The 17,066-nt window shown below is 56.4% G+C and overlaps 1 protein-coding gene across 3 annotated transcripts in view; it reads left to right on the plus strand.

Moving 5' to 3' along the window:
• Positions 1-730: 730 nt before the first annotated feature.
• ARRB1 (arrestin beta 1) overlaps positions 731-17,066 on the plus strand; it is a 74,085-nt gene continuing 57,749 nt past the window's right edge. Inside the window, exon 1 of one of the 3 annotated variants that reach the window (XM_045894453.3) lies at positions 731-887. In XM_045894453.3, the coding sequence (XP_045750409.1) occupies positions 868-887 (20 nt within the window). In that variant the 5' untranslated portion in view covers positions 731-867. The remainder of the gene's footprint in view (positions 888-17,066) is intronic. The other 2 variants (XM_064576918.1, XM_064576919.1) reach the window with 2 other exon arrangements.

Below are 17,066 nucleotides of genomic sequence, written 5' to 3' on the forward strand. Positions count from 1 at the left end.
CTCACTGCTTCCTCTTCCTGGGCAGCCACTGCCAACCCCCCTTGCTGGTCTCCGGCCCCCCTCCCACCCTCATCAGTTCCCCAGCGTTGATGGCTGCCTTCTCCTCCCCGCCTTGGCCCCTTCTTCCTGTCCCTGTAGGGTTGTTGGGTGTTATCGCTCCAGAAGGGCGGGGATTTGGGATGGGGGAGGGTGGGGCATAGGACTAAGGCCGTGCCAGGCACCCGGGGTCTCCTACAGGCCCCCACCCCCACCCCACCAGGGGCGCCGCCGGGAGGGAGCTCGGCCTTGGGGTGGGCCGACCTTGGGCTTCCACCCTTCGGGCCACACAAAAGGCTGCCCCCGGCTAGCGCGGGGGCGCGCCCCAGGACACACGCGCAGCTGCACAAAGACGTGCACACACCGTTCCATCACCCGAACACACTCCCGAATCGGCCGGAGCACACGGCCGTGCACACGCACCGGCACACTCGCGTGCACACACGCGCACGTATAGACACCCCAGCGTGCGCCCTCACGTACACCAGACACACAGCGGGGTGCACGGCGGCGTGGACCCCCCAGTGCCGACCTCGGGGCCCTGACGCGCCCGCCGCCCTGCCCTGGCGCGCACACGCAAGCACACGCGCAGGCACACGCACCCTCCCGCACTGCTCCACGCCCCTGGCCGCGGCCCGGGCGCTGTGCGGCGCGGCGGGCGGGCCCGGGGCGGGGGCGGGGGCGGCGGCGGCGGCGGCGGCGGCGGCGGCCGGGAGAGCGGAGGAGGCGGAGCAGGGAGCCGGGAGCCGGCTGGCCCGCGCTCCTCCTGCCGGCCGGGGATTTTCCAGCCTGGGCGCTGTCGCCTCGGACCTCCTGCGGCCGCGGCGGACCATGGGCGACAAAGGGACGCGGTGAGTGCCGGCGGCGGCCCGGCCGGGTGCCCGTGGGCGCGGGCGGGGGTTCCAGTCGGTCACCCCGGGAGCGCCGACGCCTGGCTCCGCGGCACGCAGCTCTCCTGTGCCGGAGGTGTCCTGTGTGTGGTCGCTGGCGGGGCCGTGGGCGCCGTGGGGCCGTGGGTGGGGGTACCGGGAGCGAGGACCCGGACGCCCCATGCGGCTCGCAGCCCGTCGCCGCCACACACTCGCACACACTCACACACACTCACTGGCTGCCGACACCCCGCACTGGCCCGCAGACGCAGAGACGCAAGGGGGCAGGTTACCACACAATGGCACACACGCTCCCGGAGACACACTCATCCACGGGCACACTCATGCTGGCACGCACACACACCTTCACTGCCACATGCTCATCGTGTACAGTGACACACCGTCACACACTCACTGGTACACACTCGTGAACACATTCTTGCGGACAGTCATGCTGTCACACACGGGTCACACTCCAGCACACGTCAGTTCTACCACACCTTCACGTTGGCACACACTGATACACACATACCCTGTCACTTGCACTCGCTGTAACAAACACTCCGAGACATACCCTCACACTCTCATGCTGGCACATATCTCCCCAGCACCGTGTTTGCCAGACCCCACCAGCACGGACCCCCACAGACCCGTCAGACAAATGCCCCCCCCCCCCACTGGAGCCCTATGGTCACAAGCCAGCTGACCCTGGGGCTGCCGACACACTCCAGTCCCCACATGGCAAGAAGTGGAAACACACACATCACAGAGGGTGGCAGGCCCTCGGAGCCTGGGAAACATGCATCCCATCCGCTGTTTCCCCTCCCTCTGACCTCCAGAGGCCTGGGGTGGCTGGCTACAGTGTGTTTGAAGTGGGGGTGGGGAGAGGGGTTCCTGTCTCCTTAGGAGCTTGCCCTGGCCCAGAAAGGGAGGGGCTTTGCCTCTGAGATGGAAAACTAGGACAAAATAGGGGAGGGAGCTGGGGCAGGGCAGCCCCTGGGGATAGCCCCTCTAGACCAAGACAAGCCCAGATCAGGCACTGGTTTGTTACCCGGGTTGTACCTCTTCACTCCGCCTACTGCTTTAAGTGCCAGTAGAAGCTTCTCCCTCTCTCCTCCCCCTCCCCCTTCTACAAGCCCCTCTTTTTCATTTTTTCTTTCTTTTCCATCTTCTATCCTTGTGCCCCACTTCTCCCTCCTCTCTTCCCTCTCTCCACCCTCCCTGTCTCTCTTCTTGCTTCCAGTAATTATGTATGGAGTGCCTGCTGTATACTAGGCATAGTGTGGGGATCAAAGATGTGTGAGACCTATTCCTTCCCCAAAGGAGCAGATAGCCTAGGGGGAAGTGACCCCAGTGGCCATCATGTTTGGTGACCACGAGAAAGTAATTTCACACTACTGCCATCCGACACTCTTTCTCAACAGCATTAGAAAGATCCTCCAGAGATTATTTTCATTTTTCAGAAGAAACTGAGGCTTGGAGATAATTTAGAAACTGCTTCCCAGTCATCCTCCTGACACCTCTTCAAGGAGGTTAATTTTCCTCTTCCTGTTTTCCAGAAAAGGAACTAGAGTGTTAGAGATTACCTGACTTGCTTAAGGTCAGGGGGCGTGAGAAGCAGGGCAGAGGCTGGAGCCCACTTGGTCCATTTCTCTGTGGCTTGCCCTTGGGCACTGCCAAGCCCTTCATGGGCCCTGGGTTGAAGGCCATGGTGGGGTGCCCTGCTCTGTGTGTGGAGGCCCAGGCTGGTAGGGAAGGCTGCAGAAGATCATGAGGCTTCTGCATTCACCTTGATGACTAGTTCTCATTGCAGCTGGCCGGCACTGCGACCAGGTCTTTGTCCTCAGTAAGAGGATGTGTGACTCTCTCTTCTGCTATGTCCACGTCCCCCAAAGCCGAGATCCTCCTGACCATTGAGATGAGACTTTTCCCCGTGAGATTTAGGAGCCCTTGCTCTTCTCGTTTATTCCTCCTGCGCTGCTTCGCCATCAGGGTGACTCAGCCCCTCTTGGGCCTTGGTTTGCCTCTGTGTGACTTGAAGAGGAGTGTCATTGCTCCCCATGCCAGCGTAGGGTGTCAGCAGGATGGGGACCCTGTGAGCAGCCAGGTACCTGTTGGAGACCCTATCTTTGGGGTCAGGATCTTTTCCACAACTCCCCCTGCTTGCCTCTAACTCACTGGGAGACCTTGGACATTTGTCTTTACCCTTCTGGACCTTAGTTTCCCTGTCCGTAAATTGGAGCCGTTAATACTTAAACATTTCAGGGCTCTCTTGTGTTTATTGAATTTGCTGGGCAGGGGAAGAGGTGCTGCCCGAAGCCTGGAGCCCAGGCTTGGCTAAAGTCCATTCAATGGATGGTGGCCCTGCTCTTTCCCTCTCTCTCCCCTGTAGCCCCAGGAGGCCTCCTTTCCCCTTCCAGAAAGGTTTCCTGAGTAATTTGGAAGAGAAGGGCAAAATCAATAATGGGCTGTACTGTGCCTCACTCCGTAGGCCATGGGTTTCTTTCTCTGACCTAGAAGAGGAAACTGCAAATATCCCATACTCTGAGGATCAGGAGTCATGGCATCCATTCCTACACTTGGACTCACCCCCCCGCCCCATATGAAAATGACAGTGAGAATTAGTCAGAAACTGTCACTGTCCTCTAGGAAGTCTCGAGGTCCGGGGGGAAGGAGGGGTGAGGCAAATGCCTGGATGGGATTAATTACAGGGCAGGTGGTATGACTGCTCTACCAAGGTGCTCTGGGAGCAGTCATACCTCCATTCAACAAATGTTGACTGAGGGTCTGGGGCTGGAGCTTCAGAGGAAGGGCCCCATTCTGTCCCCGAAGGATTTAGAGCAGAGTAAGTGGTTACATGGCAGGGTGACAGGTGCTGTGGAAGGCCTAAGGAAGAGCCCCTGCCCCGGTCCCAACAGGGGGCATGGTGAGGGAAGCTTTCCTGGGAAGGAGGTGGCTTTGGAGCTACTGAGCTTCATCTGGAAGGATGAGGAGGCCAAGGCGGTAGCCCTGGGGATGTCATTCATGGCTCAGGGCGCAGAATGTGCAAAGGCCAGGAGACGTGAAGCACCCTGTGTAGCCTGCGGGTTGGGCTGGTGATGATGGGTGAGCCTCAAGAGAGAAATACAGGCTCATTGGCAACTGCCTGGAATGTCAGGCTAAGGAGAGAGGGCGTGGTGGTTCGGGGTGGGGGGGCGTGAGACGAGGGATGGGGGCAGAGTTCCCTTGCAGAGGGACGCCTTTGGCAGTGGCAGGGGGCGGAGGGCAGAAGCAGGGAGACCGGGTGAGGAGGCCGGGGAGGAGCCTGGGAGAAGGCAGGATCTGAGCTAAGGTTGGGGAGAAGACGCAACTGAGAAATATGAATGAGGAGGTGGTGTCCATTCGGGTGTCTGGTATGTGTCAGGAGACTTACATGCATGATCTCATTTGGTTCTCCCGGTGATCCTGTTGATGGAGGGATTGTGATTGCTTTTTACAGCTGAGGAAACAGACTAGGAGAGACTAATTTGTCTGCTGCCATTCAGCCGAGAAGCCAGCCTGTGTGTTCACTAAAGCCCACTGCTGCACCGCGCTTTCACCCAGAGGGAGAGGGCTGAATGGCCCACACAGCTGGCCTCCCCCACCTCCCTGGCAGCTCCACGCTCCAGCTGTGCATCCCTTCTGGTTCTTGCTGTTCTTCCTACCGCAGCGGTAAACATGAACGATCAGAGTCAGATAACAGGAGGGGCATCCTGAGAGGCAATGGGATGGAATGGAATTCTCATTCCTGCAGATGTTTGTGAAGTTTTCTTTGTTGGAAGGGGAGGAGGGCGGGTGTGTTGGGGACATGTCATCACCAGCTCTCCGAACCTTGGCTGTCATCTCTCTTGGCAGTTAAGCCCTGTGTGACCTATCTTGACTGGAACATGAGGATGTCTTGTGGCTTTGTCAAGGGATGCTTCTGGGGTTGCTGGGAGTGGCAATGTTGAACCTGACTTACCATCTCTGGTCCCCAGTCAAGGCTGGCTTCTGGGCTTCAGACTTGTCCACAGCGTGGGTACTGTGGTGCAGGGAAGAGGTATGGCATGGGCAGAGAGGAGAGTTAGGGACAGCTGGGGCCTTGGAGAGCACCCATGCCTGAGGGGGAAGAGGAAACCAGCTTGGGCGAGACTCCTGGGAGTTAGCCAGAAGGCAGTGGCCGGTGACTTGGCGAGGGGGCTTTTGACGGGGTGGTAAGGGCAAAGCTGGGCCACAGGGGCACAGGGGAGAGGAGAGGACTCTGCTTTTCCCCGTGCTTGGACCTGAGGTGGGCCTCGTGGAGGAAGGGTGTGAGGCCCTGGGCTCAGGATGGTGGAGACTGGGGGTGTGGGAACCTGGGGGGGGGGTCCGGCTCCGCTGAGGGTGGAAGGGAAGCTGCAGAAATGTGAGCTGGTCACAGGCGAAGCTGTCTGTGCTGGCTCCTGAAAGAGGGGCATCTGACTGGGGCTGGGGTTCTTGGGGATGCCTTTCATGAGGACGTGCCTTCTGAGCTGGGTCCTGGGGCATGGCGAAGGCCAAGGCGTCTAGACGGAAAGTGCAGACAGCAGGTGCAGGTGCAGGCGCAGGGTGCTGGGTGGGTGAATCTCATGGCAGTTTCTCACACATTTATTCCTACCCCAGGTGTTTTTATTCCCCAATTGGTGAGCTCCTTGTGGTGTGAGGGCTATTTCTGTTTTCTGTTTGCTGGCCCATTATCCACCTCTGGGTCTGATTTATTGGAGATGCGTGGTAAGGATTTGTTGACTGGACTGAATCCGTCCACCCCTCTTGCCTCTGCTCTCAGCCCAGGGGCATCCAACAGGCTAATATTAGGTCCTTCCCATTAGGGAATTTAAGGATGAAAGCCATGTTTTCCACATTAGGCTAGGTTTGGTGGGGGGAGAGCGGAGAGCCGGTTTTCTCCATCAGATTGTGAAGTCCTGCGGAAGCAGCGGGGGGGTACCATCCTTATCAGAATGGGGTTCCTGGGAGTGGAGCCAGTTTCTCTCCCATCAGACAGGCTTCTGCAAGAGGAAGGCCTGTCTCCTACATCAGACTGAAGGCTCCTGAGGTTGGGGCATGTCTCAGTATGAATAGGTATTATCTCTGATGGTTTCAGGAACCCTCTCTGTTTTCTATGTGCAGGATGGGTCCTGCCCCAGGAGTGGCTGGAGTCCTAGTAGGGGGGTGTCCAACCAACAGAGGGGGTGGAGCAGGACAGGGTGGCTGCTTTTGAGAGGGGAACAAAGGAGTCTGTTGTCCCAGCCCCCTCCCTCCTCCCCAAGGGGGCCTGGCAGGGTCATCTCTCTGGAGACGCCTCCTCCTTCCTGGGACGGGCCCCATCTTTAGTCCTCTTTAGAGGAACTGCTTGTTCCTTCCCAGAGACCTGGTGCCAGATGAGGCCGGGCTCCAGGGACTGGACCAGACAGGTCCTGGAGTTCTGTATGGCTGAAGTCACCGCAGCGACTCAGTGGTTTTCCCTCTGCCCAGGACAGGGCTGGGACCACAGCTGATTCCATGGGGGCCCCTTGTACTTGGAGAGGGATCCATCTGTTGGTCCGAAGAGCCTGGAACAAGGTGCGGGGGGGGGGGGGGCGCTCTGGCTGATGTCAGGCCCCCAGGAGACATACTCCTCACTCAAGGTCTGAGCGTTCAGTGACGGCACGGCCTGTACCCACAGGTCCAGAAATGGAATGGGTACGGGCCTGGGTGAGGCCAAAGGGCCCTCCCATAGTGGTTGTGGGCCTCCGGGCCCACCGCTGGTCCTTCTGGGTTTTTTTGCAGCTTCATCCTCCTTCTCCCATGCCATTAACGGGCACAGATGTGTTTTGACAAAGGGGCAGGGGCAGGGGTGGGGACAGCTGCGATGTACCATCTCAGGAGGGTCCCAGAGGTATGCTCTAATGCTTAATCGTTGCTGTGTGACCTTGGGCACCACATTCACCCTCTCTGGGTCTTGGTATCCCTGGGGAAGTCAAATCAGCATCACGGGCAAGGAGGTAACTCTCCTTGAGTTACCCATTTCCTGTGTTCTGCTAGTGGGCTTGGGGGTGACCTTTCTTCCAGGGGGTGCCAGAAGTTGGGGAGAGGGCAAAGTTCAGGCCTCTGTCACAGGCCAGTGGGACCGAGACTTCAGGGGACCTGGGCCTGGGGGTGACTGTGGATTGTGCCCTCAGCCCACTGTGTGGTCTGCTTAGCATAGACTGATTAGTATAGTGGGTAGGCTTTAGGAAGAACCAGATTTCCTGGTTGCAGATATCAGCTCTGGCACTTACCAGCTCGGTGACTTCACCTACTATTTAACCCTTTCTCTGCCATAGCACCCTCATTCGCAAAATGGGGTAGTAATAGTGCCTACAGAGGAGGTTGCCTTGAGGAGTAACTGAGTTGAAATAGGTAAAGCTCAGGGACAAGTCCCTGGCCAAAGGGCAGTGTTATTTGAGGTTAGCGCCCTCACCAGGCTGCGAGCTCCCCCACAGAGGGACCCTGTTTGATTCACTCTTGAGGCCTCAGAGGTTTCGGCACAAGCCTGTTTCATCATTGGCCCTTAGTACACAGGTGGTGACCTCAGTGCCCTTCCTGTCTGTCCTTCAAGGCCTGGATCATATATGGCCTCCTCCTTCAGGAAGTCCTCACTGATCACCCTGATCACCAAGTGCCTTGTGACTTTTTTTTTTTTCCCATTCTCTCTCTCTCTCTCTCTCTCTCTCTCTCTCTCTCTCTCTCTCTCATTCTTGGCACTGATCCACTCCCCCACATCCCCCACATGTCCTGGTTATTTACATACTTGTGATGTCCCCTGTGTGAGACCAAGGACACCTGTCTTGAGTCTTTTGTCCCTGTACCTGTGTAGACCTGGCATGGCGCACTGAACTCCATAAATATTTGTTTATGCTATGAAGGGGGCTGAATGTATGTGTTTCACTGGGAAAAGCTACACTTGAGTTTGGTGAGGACAGTGGCACATCTTTGCTGACTTTGAAATATCGACAAGTGATTTTGTGTGTGTGCGTGACCCAAAGGGCGGGGGTCATTGGATGAGCAGCTTTACCTTGCTAGGAGAATGTGTTCTCTGATAACCAGAGCTACCCAGCACGGGGATTGGTGGCTCATTCCAGCCTTCTTGCTTTTGCTTCTGCTGCTCCCCCCATTTAGAATGCCACCCTCACTTGGAGCTGCTTGCCCAAATCCTACTTCCTCAGTAAGTGCCCCAGCCGTGGAGCCATCCCTTGCTGGCCCCCAGAGTGTGGGTTCCATTCATCATCCCCATCCTCAGACATTTCCTGAGCCTTTCTGGGTCTGGACTGTGGCATGGGGGAGTATGGAGTCTCTCTTTAGAATGGACATCTGGATCTGGCTACAGTATATCCAGTGTGGTTTGACCTGGCCTGAGGAGGGGACCATGGCTTCCGATGACCTGCCGGTGATCAAGGAGCTCTTTATGCAGCTGGAGAGATCTCCCCATTGGCTTCCCACTGGGCAAGTACTCAGAACCCACCTAATTACTGGGGACAGGGTTCTGGGCACTGGATCCAGCAGGCTGCGGTCATGATCAGCTAATTAAACCACCCAAGAATCGCTCGTTGGCCCTGAGAAGTGGAAGGAAGAAGGTGGGGGTAGTGGGGCTCAGAAGAGTGTGAGAAGGCAAGCGATGCTATGAAGGAGGCTTCAGACATGGGGCCTGCAGGCAGAGCTGGGGAAAAAAAGCAGGAGGTGGGGAGAGAGGGTGGGGGAGCAGGGAGAGAAGCAGACAGACAGACGGTTGAGAGGGAGTGCTATCTGGGGACAGCACCCAAGTGAGATAAATCAAGGGCAGGGGCTCTGACCGGGGAAGGAGGGACTCCACTTCTTTCACTATCCCTCTGATACCATGGACAAGCTGCTTTTGCTCTTCGGACCTCAGTTTCTCCATGTGTCAAGAAGGAAGGAGAAAGGGCTTTGGCCTAGGAGGCCCTAGGATGCTTTTCTTCTCAGTTCTAGAGGGGGAGAGAATGTGGAGAGCTAGAAGGGGAGAGGGCATAGACAGCAGGCTGTGTTCTGTGCTGGATAGCTTGGCTGCTAGCAGCCCTGTCTTCTGGAAGGGGTCGGCATTGGGTGGGTGTGATCCAGCCTGAGATTGAACGCCTGTAGTTTAATCGGAAGGGAAGACTCTGTGTGGCAGCAGGCAAGCCCTTGGCCTCTGTCCTGCCCTGTCCCTGTCCTCATGGCAATCCAGTGGCTCCCAAACTAGCATCCTCAGTGGTGACCAGTGAAGGCTGTGCAGTGTGTCCCAAGAGTAGCACCCCCAGGTGTATGGGGCTCCCCAAAGGTGGAGCCCCGAGGTCTGGAGTGCGGATTTTAGAGTCACACACAGTCGGGTGGCTTTGCTGTCCGACAATATCGCACACCAGCTCCATGACCGTGGGGAAGGGTCTTAGGCTCTCTGGACGTCAGTTTTCTCGTTTGTGCGGTAGATCTAATAATACCACCTACCGCATTTGGTTGCTGTGGCCCAGAGGGTAGGGATTTGATGAAGCCCTCGCTGTCATTCCAGCCCAGGAGCGGATCTCAGCTCTTCTCTCTGCTCCCCTGTCTCCCACATCCCCTCCCTCCTGTCCTGTTCGGTGCTGTGCACACAGCTGAGTATGCGGGGCTGGGGGGTTGCACCGGCCTAGAGAAGAAGTTCAGATGATGGCAGGAAAGGGAAGTGAGATTGCCGAGGGCTGGGAGGGGCAGAGCAGGGTGCTGCTGGGCAGCCTGAGTCCTCAGCCTTTTGGCCCCTCACCCGTGGCAGACTGTCTAGGAGGAAGTGGGGAGAATGTGTGGGGCAAGAAGCCAGGGGCAGGGGTGGGCCTTGTGGAGGGCCCTAGGCCTCTCTCCCGTAGCCCACACCCCGAGGCGCAGCGGTGGTGTCCGGAGCCAGGTTTTCAGCCGGGGAAGCCAGCAGGCCACTGACAACAGCCCTTCCTGGTTTCCAACCCCTAGCGGGGGGTGGGGGGGCGGGGGGGGGTGCCTGCTTGGAGCTGAGACGCTTGGAAAGCAGCGCCTGCCTCCGAGGTCTGCCTAAGTCTGGAGGAGAGGCAGCAAAGGAGGGAAGCAAGCTGCCTCCCCCTCCCCAAGCCTCTCCCTGTGGTGCTGGGCTGTGACATGCCAGGGCCTCTGACTCCAAGGAAGCTGCTTACATAAGTCGGCCCAACTCCCTGCTTCCTTCTTCCCTTCCTCCCCAGAGGGGCCCAGGAGGAGGCTGGAGTGTGTGGCTCAGGATTCCTGGGACTGAGAGGTCAGTGTAAGCCACCCCCTGCTTGGGCTGGTGGTACATGTGACCCACACCATTTCGGAAACAGAGCTGTACGTGCTGCCTTAGCCCGGGGCCGCTGAGGTTGGCTCCACGCACCGCCCGCCTTCCCACACTCCTGCGAGCAGAGCTGCGAAGGGGAGAAGCCCTCATTAGAGGAAACAGGCTGTGTCCTGAGATAATTTGCCTGTGAAGTACCCCCAGAGGGGACCTGGCCTCTTTGCAGCCAGACGAACAAATAGCCAGCATTTTTCAGCGTGTTCCACTCAGTTCCACAAACATTTCTCAAGCACTCGCTGGGTGCCAGGCCCAGACCTCCACTCAACATGTGTCCCCACACCGCCTGCTCCCCCAGTGGCCTGTCTCTCCTAGGGGGAGGCTGACTTGGGGAGCAGCTCTGCTCCTGTCTCCCACCCGAGACCTTTCTCAGAGGCCTAGCCCTCGGGGACTGGGGTGGCGGGGAACCACGGGGGTTCCTCCCGGCTGGGTGTTTACAGGGTTGGCTTCTACCCTTCCTGTTCTGCCAGCCCGGTGCTCCCAAGAAGGGGCCAGTGAAGGAACACTTCTGTGGTCCTGCCACGTGGCAGGTCCTGGGCTGGGCATCTGACCCACTAAGAGGAGGAAACACGCAGGTCTCAGCCCTCCTGCTGCTCCTGTCTTTTGGCGGAAAGGAAATAGATCATCACAACACACTAGAAGAAGGGGTAACGTGGATTAGTTTATACTGGAGGCAGAGCCTGCCGAGTGGCTGAGGGTCAGAGGCAGCCCCTTAGATGTGGGGGACGCCGGAGCATGCTTTGGGTGGTGAGTCGGAAGTGAGCCACAGGTGAAGCTTGTCTGGGTGGCATCTGCGACAGAGGTTTTCAGCCGGGACTGACTTCCTTCGTCAGATACTTGAGAACCCGCTGTGTACCAGGCACAGTGTCAGACTCCTCAGCTGTTGTCAGTTAGGGGTAGGCTGGGGCTGCAGATTGTATTTAAACAACAAAAAAAATTTTTTTAAAGATTTTATTCATTTGCGAGAGAGAGACAGAGGGCACATTGGCGGGGGGGCAGAGGGAGAGGGAGAAGAGACTCCTCGCTGAGCAGGGAGCCCGATCCCAGGACCCCGAGATCATGACCTGAGCTGAAGGCAGATGCTTAACCGACTGAGCCCCCCAGGTGGGGCTGCAAACTGTTTGAGGGCACAAAATCTAGGGTGAAAGTCAAAGTTCTGCCCCATGGCATCACAGTGAGTGTTTGGGCCTGGACAGAAGAAATGGCATGGATATAGGAGGAGACACCAGGTCGAGCAAAGCCACCATCAGAAACGAGGCAGTTTGGTGGTCTGCCCCGGTCTCTTCTGGTGGAGGGCCACCAGAGCAAAGGCTTTCCTCCAGTGGAGGAGACCCTGCAGAGGGTCTGATGACTTCCTAGATGAGCGGTGGGCATGAAATAGGAAACCACATCTTACGAGAAACAGCTCTAAGCTTTGGGGCTGTGGGGTGGCCATGGAGGGGGGGACACTGCAGCTCTGAGGGCCATCTCTGGAGGCCAGGGGCTGCGTGGCGGAGAGAAGCAGTGGGCTGGGGTTCTCACCTTCCCTCTCCCAGTAGCTCTGGTATCTCCGGTAGCTCCGTGTCTGTGGGGTTTTTCAGCCTCTGGGCATAAAGTTTCTGTTCTTTTTCTGTCCTATCTGTGCTAATGAAAGCACCTGGCACATTAGCAGGATGATTTTATTATGGGGCTTTATAGCCCCAGGGCAGTGGAAGAAACCTGGAAGCATTTTTAAACTCAGTAAGGAGAACTTTTTCTTTGCAATTGATTTTTTTAATATCCTAAAAATGACAAAGATGATCACATGGCATAATAGAGTGGTTAATATGCACATATTCATTTCTCACTTAGAGGGCTGACTTCAGCAGCAAGGACTCGGTATGCACGCTTGAGACAGTCTGGTCAGCTCTGATGTTCACTCTTTTGTTCACTCTTTTGCAGTCAATTTTGCCAAAAAAAAAAAAAATGGTAAAGGTTTTTGGTAAGAGGACCTTTCAACCAAAGAACCATGACCCAGTCCCAGATCGAGTCCTGTCCCAGGCCACACAGCAGCCTGGCTCGGCTTCTGTTGGAGTGTTTGGTTTGGCGGCAGGGGTGTGCCAAGCTCCTAATCTTAACCTTCAGAGCACCCAGCCTGATGGTGATGGATACACGTCCCTATCACCGAAGTTATTTCCTTCTCCCCATTCCACTGCCACTGGTTCAGGCCAAGCCCCGCTTCTGGCCTGGGCTGTTTCAGTAATCTTTGGGCTCAGTCCTGGTCCCTTTGCTCAGTCAAGACACCTCCCAAACCATCGTCCTCTTATTCTGAAATTCGCATCTGACTCCGTTTTTCTCCTCTGGCTTAAAAAAGGGCTGGTAGCTCCCCATTTCCTGTAGGACAGTCCACATTCTCCAGGGGCATTGGAGGCCCTCCACGGTCTATGCCAGACTTCCTTCCTGTGCTCCTTCCCCAGCTCTCCCTACCACCCTGGCTGCGCTTTTTTTGATATTCCTCCACAGTCTTCATACTTTCTCTGCACTGTGCCTTTGTTCAAGCCGGCCTTTCTGTCTGGGATGCCTTCTTCCTCTGACCGGTAACATCTCCCTTATATTTTAAGGTTGAACCTCACCTCAGCGTGGTTCAGTTGATGTGTTGTATTGAGCACCTCGCTGCATGCTTAGGCATGACACCTTCCCTTGACTGGGTGCCCCCCGCCCAGGCCGTCGGTGTCCTCCTACATGTTCCCTTGCACCTGTAGGCTTCCGGGATGGTGCGGTCCATCACAGTTAGCTGCTGACATGTCAGTTTCCTGTGCTAGTGGGCAGACCTGTGTCTGGTACCTCTTGGCCCCCCAGCTCCTGATAGGGCTGGCCTAGCCACATGAGGTCTAGGTTTGCAGAAGTGAACTGAAACAAGAGTACAAGCCCCACACGCCCATGCAGATGGGCGTTTGTGCAAACATACACACTTCTGACACACATGGCCGTTGTACTCATGTAAGTAGGGGCCAGAATTGGGTGGGGGTGTGAGTCAGGGAAGATTCCCTGGAGGAAGTGAGCCCTGAGCTGCTGACCCAAAGGAGAAGCACTCTTTCCCTCTTCTCACTTCCTTCCTGGCCCTGGTGCTGAGAGAAAACAGCTGACATCGGCTGTGGAAAGGGAAATGTTGGTATTGTGAATTTGGGGGTTGGGATCTCCTAGCCTGGAGGTGATTGAATCAGGCACTTGCCTCCCTCTCTCTCTCCCTCCCTCTCTCTCTCCCTCCAATAGGTAGTCCCTCCCCTTCCCTTCCTCCCTCCCTCCATTCCCAGTCTCCTTTATCCCCTCCCTTCCTTCTCCTCCTCTCCTTCCTCCCTCCTCCCTCCCCTCCCTCCCTCCTGCCCCACCTCCCTCCTTCCACCCTCCCCTCCCTTCCTCCCTTCCACATATATTTTCTGAACCTCTAGCACATGCCAAATACTGGCGGCTACAAAACTGATTAAATAAAACATATCTTTATATTTTTCTGTCTTCTGATGTTCATGTTGGAACCTGCCCTTTCCTTTATCTGTCTCAGTGGATCTGAGTTCAAGTGTTGGCATGTCACTGATAGCTCTGTGAGTCTGGGCAGGCCAAGGCACTTCTCTGAGCTCTAGTTTTCTTTCGTATACCGTGGAGAGGATAATACCCTCCTCCTAAGATTGCAGTGGATGGTGTGTGTGAGGTGCGGAGCAGGTGCTGAGCAGGTGGCTTTGATTGTAGTTCCTCATTGAGTGAGAGCCACTCTCCAGCTGGAAGCCATGTCCATGTGTCCTCAGTGACCAGCACAGGGCCAGGCACACAGTACAGCAGCGTGATCAATGATCCCAGTTCTCCTGGGACTGCCTCAGTCCATCTTGGGAAACTCCTTTGTCGTGGGTGAATGTGGACAGCTGGTCACCCTACACTACCTTCTCCGTAAGGTTTGCAGAATGGATATATATGAGTGAATGAATCTTGGGGGAAGGACAGAGCTGGGACTTGGGCAACCAAGAGCAAGCCCTGGGCAGTTGGCTTGTCGGGTGAGAGGTGGTCTCTGTGCAGGGTCTGGATGGCCGGGAAGGTGGGAGGTGGGATGTAGGCACGAGGCCTTCTGCTGCTTGGCAGCATGTGGGAAGGTCCAGGCCCTGAGTCTGCGAGGCTGTTGCTTTCAAGCAGGTTTCAGGCTTCCAAGGCCTGTGCGCTCTCTCTCTGACACATCCAGAGAGGAAAAGGCAATTGCTGGTCCACTGTTTCTAGGAAGGCCTGTCATAAGCCACTAGGTGTTCCTGTGCCACAGAAGCTGGAGGCCTCTTGTTCTTCACACGACACACTGTGTTCCGGCATGTGTGCCTCCTGAGCTCCGCACTCCAGACTGAAGAGCCTGGGCAGAGGACCGTGCTGGGAGACGGGAGAGCAGGGCCATAGCCCCGTTCCCCGGTCCTGGCCCAGAGACTGAGCGAGACCTCAGTTCCCCACCTGTCCCCTGAGGATCCAGCCCTTCCTTGCAGGGTGTCTGTGAGATATCACTTGTGAAGGTCCCTTGGCATGTCTAGCCCAGAGTAGGCATACGGTGCGTGTCCTCTGTTGTCCCTTTCTGTAAATGGGGACAATACATCTGGCTCTGCATACCTTCCAGCGCTGATGTGTGGGCCAAATGGGAAGCGGGATGTGGGAACACTTGGTAAACAGTGTCATAGCCTTCAAATACTTGGGGCTGGGGTTCTTGGTAGGGCTGTTTCTGGGTTCCAGGCACAGGTGAGGATGACCCTGCCCTCCCAGGCATGAGGATCCTCCTGGAGATGTGCTCCAGGATCACAGAGAAACCCAGCGGTGCTGTCCATGTGAGCATGCAGGGCGGTCCGGTGCTCAGATGAGCTCTGCTTCTTCTGAAACCGTGGCAACAGGGAGACAGACAGACAGACTTGGTCCGGTCTCAGGGAGGGTTCTGTCGCAGCAGGACGCGTGAGAAGAAGAAGGAATGTCCTCCGGAGCCTCCTCTGTCTGTTGGGCTGGAGGCAGGGCCTTTGTGAAGGCGGGTGGTGTTCGGATCGCCTCTGGGCCCTTCCTCCAGCCCAGGGGCGGACTCACCATGAGGCTGGTGCGGCTTCAGCTTCAGGCCCTTTGTGCTCCAGGGCCCCTTCTGAGACCTAGCACTGTGTCCACGTGCTCAGACGTTTTGTGAAAGGTGCAAAAGGGAGGTATTTGTGTACTCTCCTTCTTTTTTTTTTTTTTTTTTAAGAGGGCTTCCAAACTCTATGAACTCATCATTCAAGCCTGGATCTGCCCCTGTTCAGGCCGGGTGGTCCTTTGTGCCAGGATGTTGGTGCCACGTCCCTGCATATGCTCGGGGAGGTCTCATCCCACACATGCGGACCTGGTCATCAGTTACAGCCCTCCCTAATGAGGCAGGACCTGAAAGTCATCTGGGGGAGCCAGTTCCAGGCCAGGCCCAGCTGCAGATCTCCCTGGCTGTGTAAAGAAGAGACTGGAAAAGTCCTTCTGCCCTCAGTCTTACTCATGTATAACATGGACATCATCCCTGCCTGAAAAGGCTGTGGAAAGGTTTAAATAATGTTCCGCAGGTGAAACTGCCTAGGAGAGCCCCAGGCTTGTCGCGGGAGCTCAGTAAATGTTGGTGGAACCTGGATGGAGATGGGCAGGGGGAGGGGTGGGGAGGGGTGGGGGAAGGGGGTGGGGGGCACCCCTTCTGTTGGGGTGGAAGCAGCCTGCTGTCTGTCAGATTCACCTGCACTGCACTGTGCCCGGTGCTAGGTGCTGGGTGTACGGATATGGACGGCTGGGGTGGGGTGCTGGTAGTCAGATGAGCTAAGAGGGTGAAAAGGGTTTATAAGTCGTGAAGTACAGTTTCCTGGGAAAGAGCTATTGTAAACTGAGTGGCCTTTTGGTGGGGGAGGGCAGAGTGGAAATCTGGACCGACCTTTCCTGCTCCTGGGGGGTGAGAGGTCACCAGCCTGACCGGTTTTGTTTGAGAGAAGCAGCCCAGGCAGGCAGGCCTGACCTTTCCTGCTTAGAAGGGAAACCAGGCCGGCAAGGTGCGCTGCTTGCCACATCCTGCACCCTCGTGGAAAGTTGGGGAAAGGGGAAGCTAGCTTAACGGTGGTCGTCCTGTCCCTCCCAACTTCAGCGCCCCCTTTGGAGAGGGGAGGGAAGGGCAGTGGGGTGGGGCCTAGCGGGAAAGAATGGAAGCTTTGGTGTAAGGCTACGTTTCCCATCCCACCACTATTGCTTATGTCTGTGACCTTGAGACAGTTATGTAATCTTTCTGAACCTCTGTTTTCTTATCTTTAAAACAGGGGTGATAATATTCTCTCCCCACTGCCTGGGTTGTAGTAAGGCCTAAATGAGATAATGTAGGCCTTAGCCCGGTACCTGGCACACAGTGGGTGCTCAATAAATACCAGTCATCCCTCCCTCCTCCCCCATGACGCTCATCAAGCTGTCTTGTGTTCTACTCCTTTATCCCTTTGCGCATACCCTCGGTTGGACTGGGCTCCCAGGGGGCAAAGGTTATATATTTTATTCATCCATCATTACACCCCCAGCCCTGGCACAGTACCTTCGAGACACCTTGAACCGGTAGGCGAGAAGCTGCACTGGCTCAAAGAAAAGAGCAGTAAGTTTTAGCCAGAAATTCACTTACTACACACCTACTGTGCGCTCCTACCAGAGGCCTACTGGGTGGTCTGTGCCCTGCAGAGCTTGAATGGCCACTTGTAACTTCCTGTCACCCTCTGTACCCATGACTTTCTTTTCTTTTCTTCTGGTCCCAGTACCCGGCACAGCGGGTACCCATACATTTTTGTTGAGTGAATGGCTGTCTTCCTCCTTCCCCACACCCCCCTTTTCTGAAG

Source organism: Mirounga angustirostris, unplaced genomic scaffold (genome assembly GCF_029215605.1).
Source record: "Mirounga angustirostris isolate CCGP_5_RB_7025 unplaced genomic scaffold, mMirAng1.0.hap1 SCAF_13, whole genome shotgun sequence".
In the NCBI taxonomy this organism is placed as follows: domain Eukaryota; kingdom Metazoa; phylum Chordata; class Mammalia; order Carnivora; family Phocidae; genus Mirounga; species Mirounga angustirostris.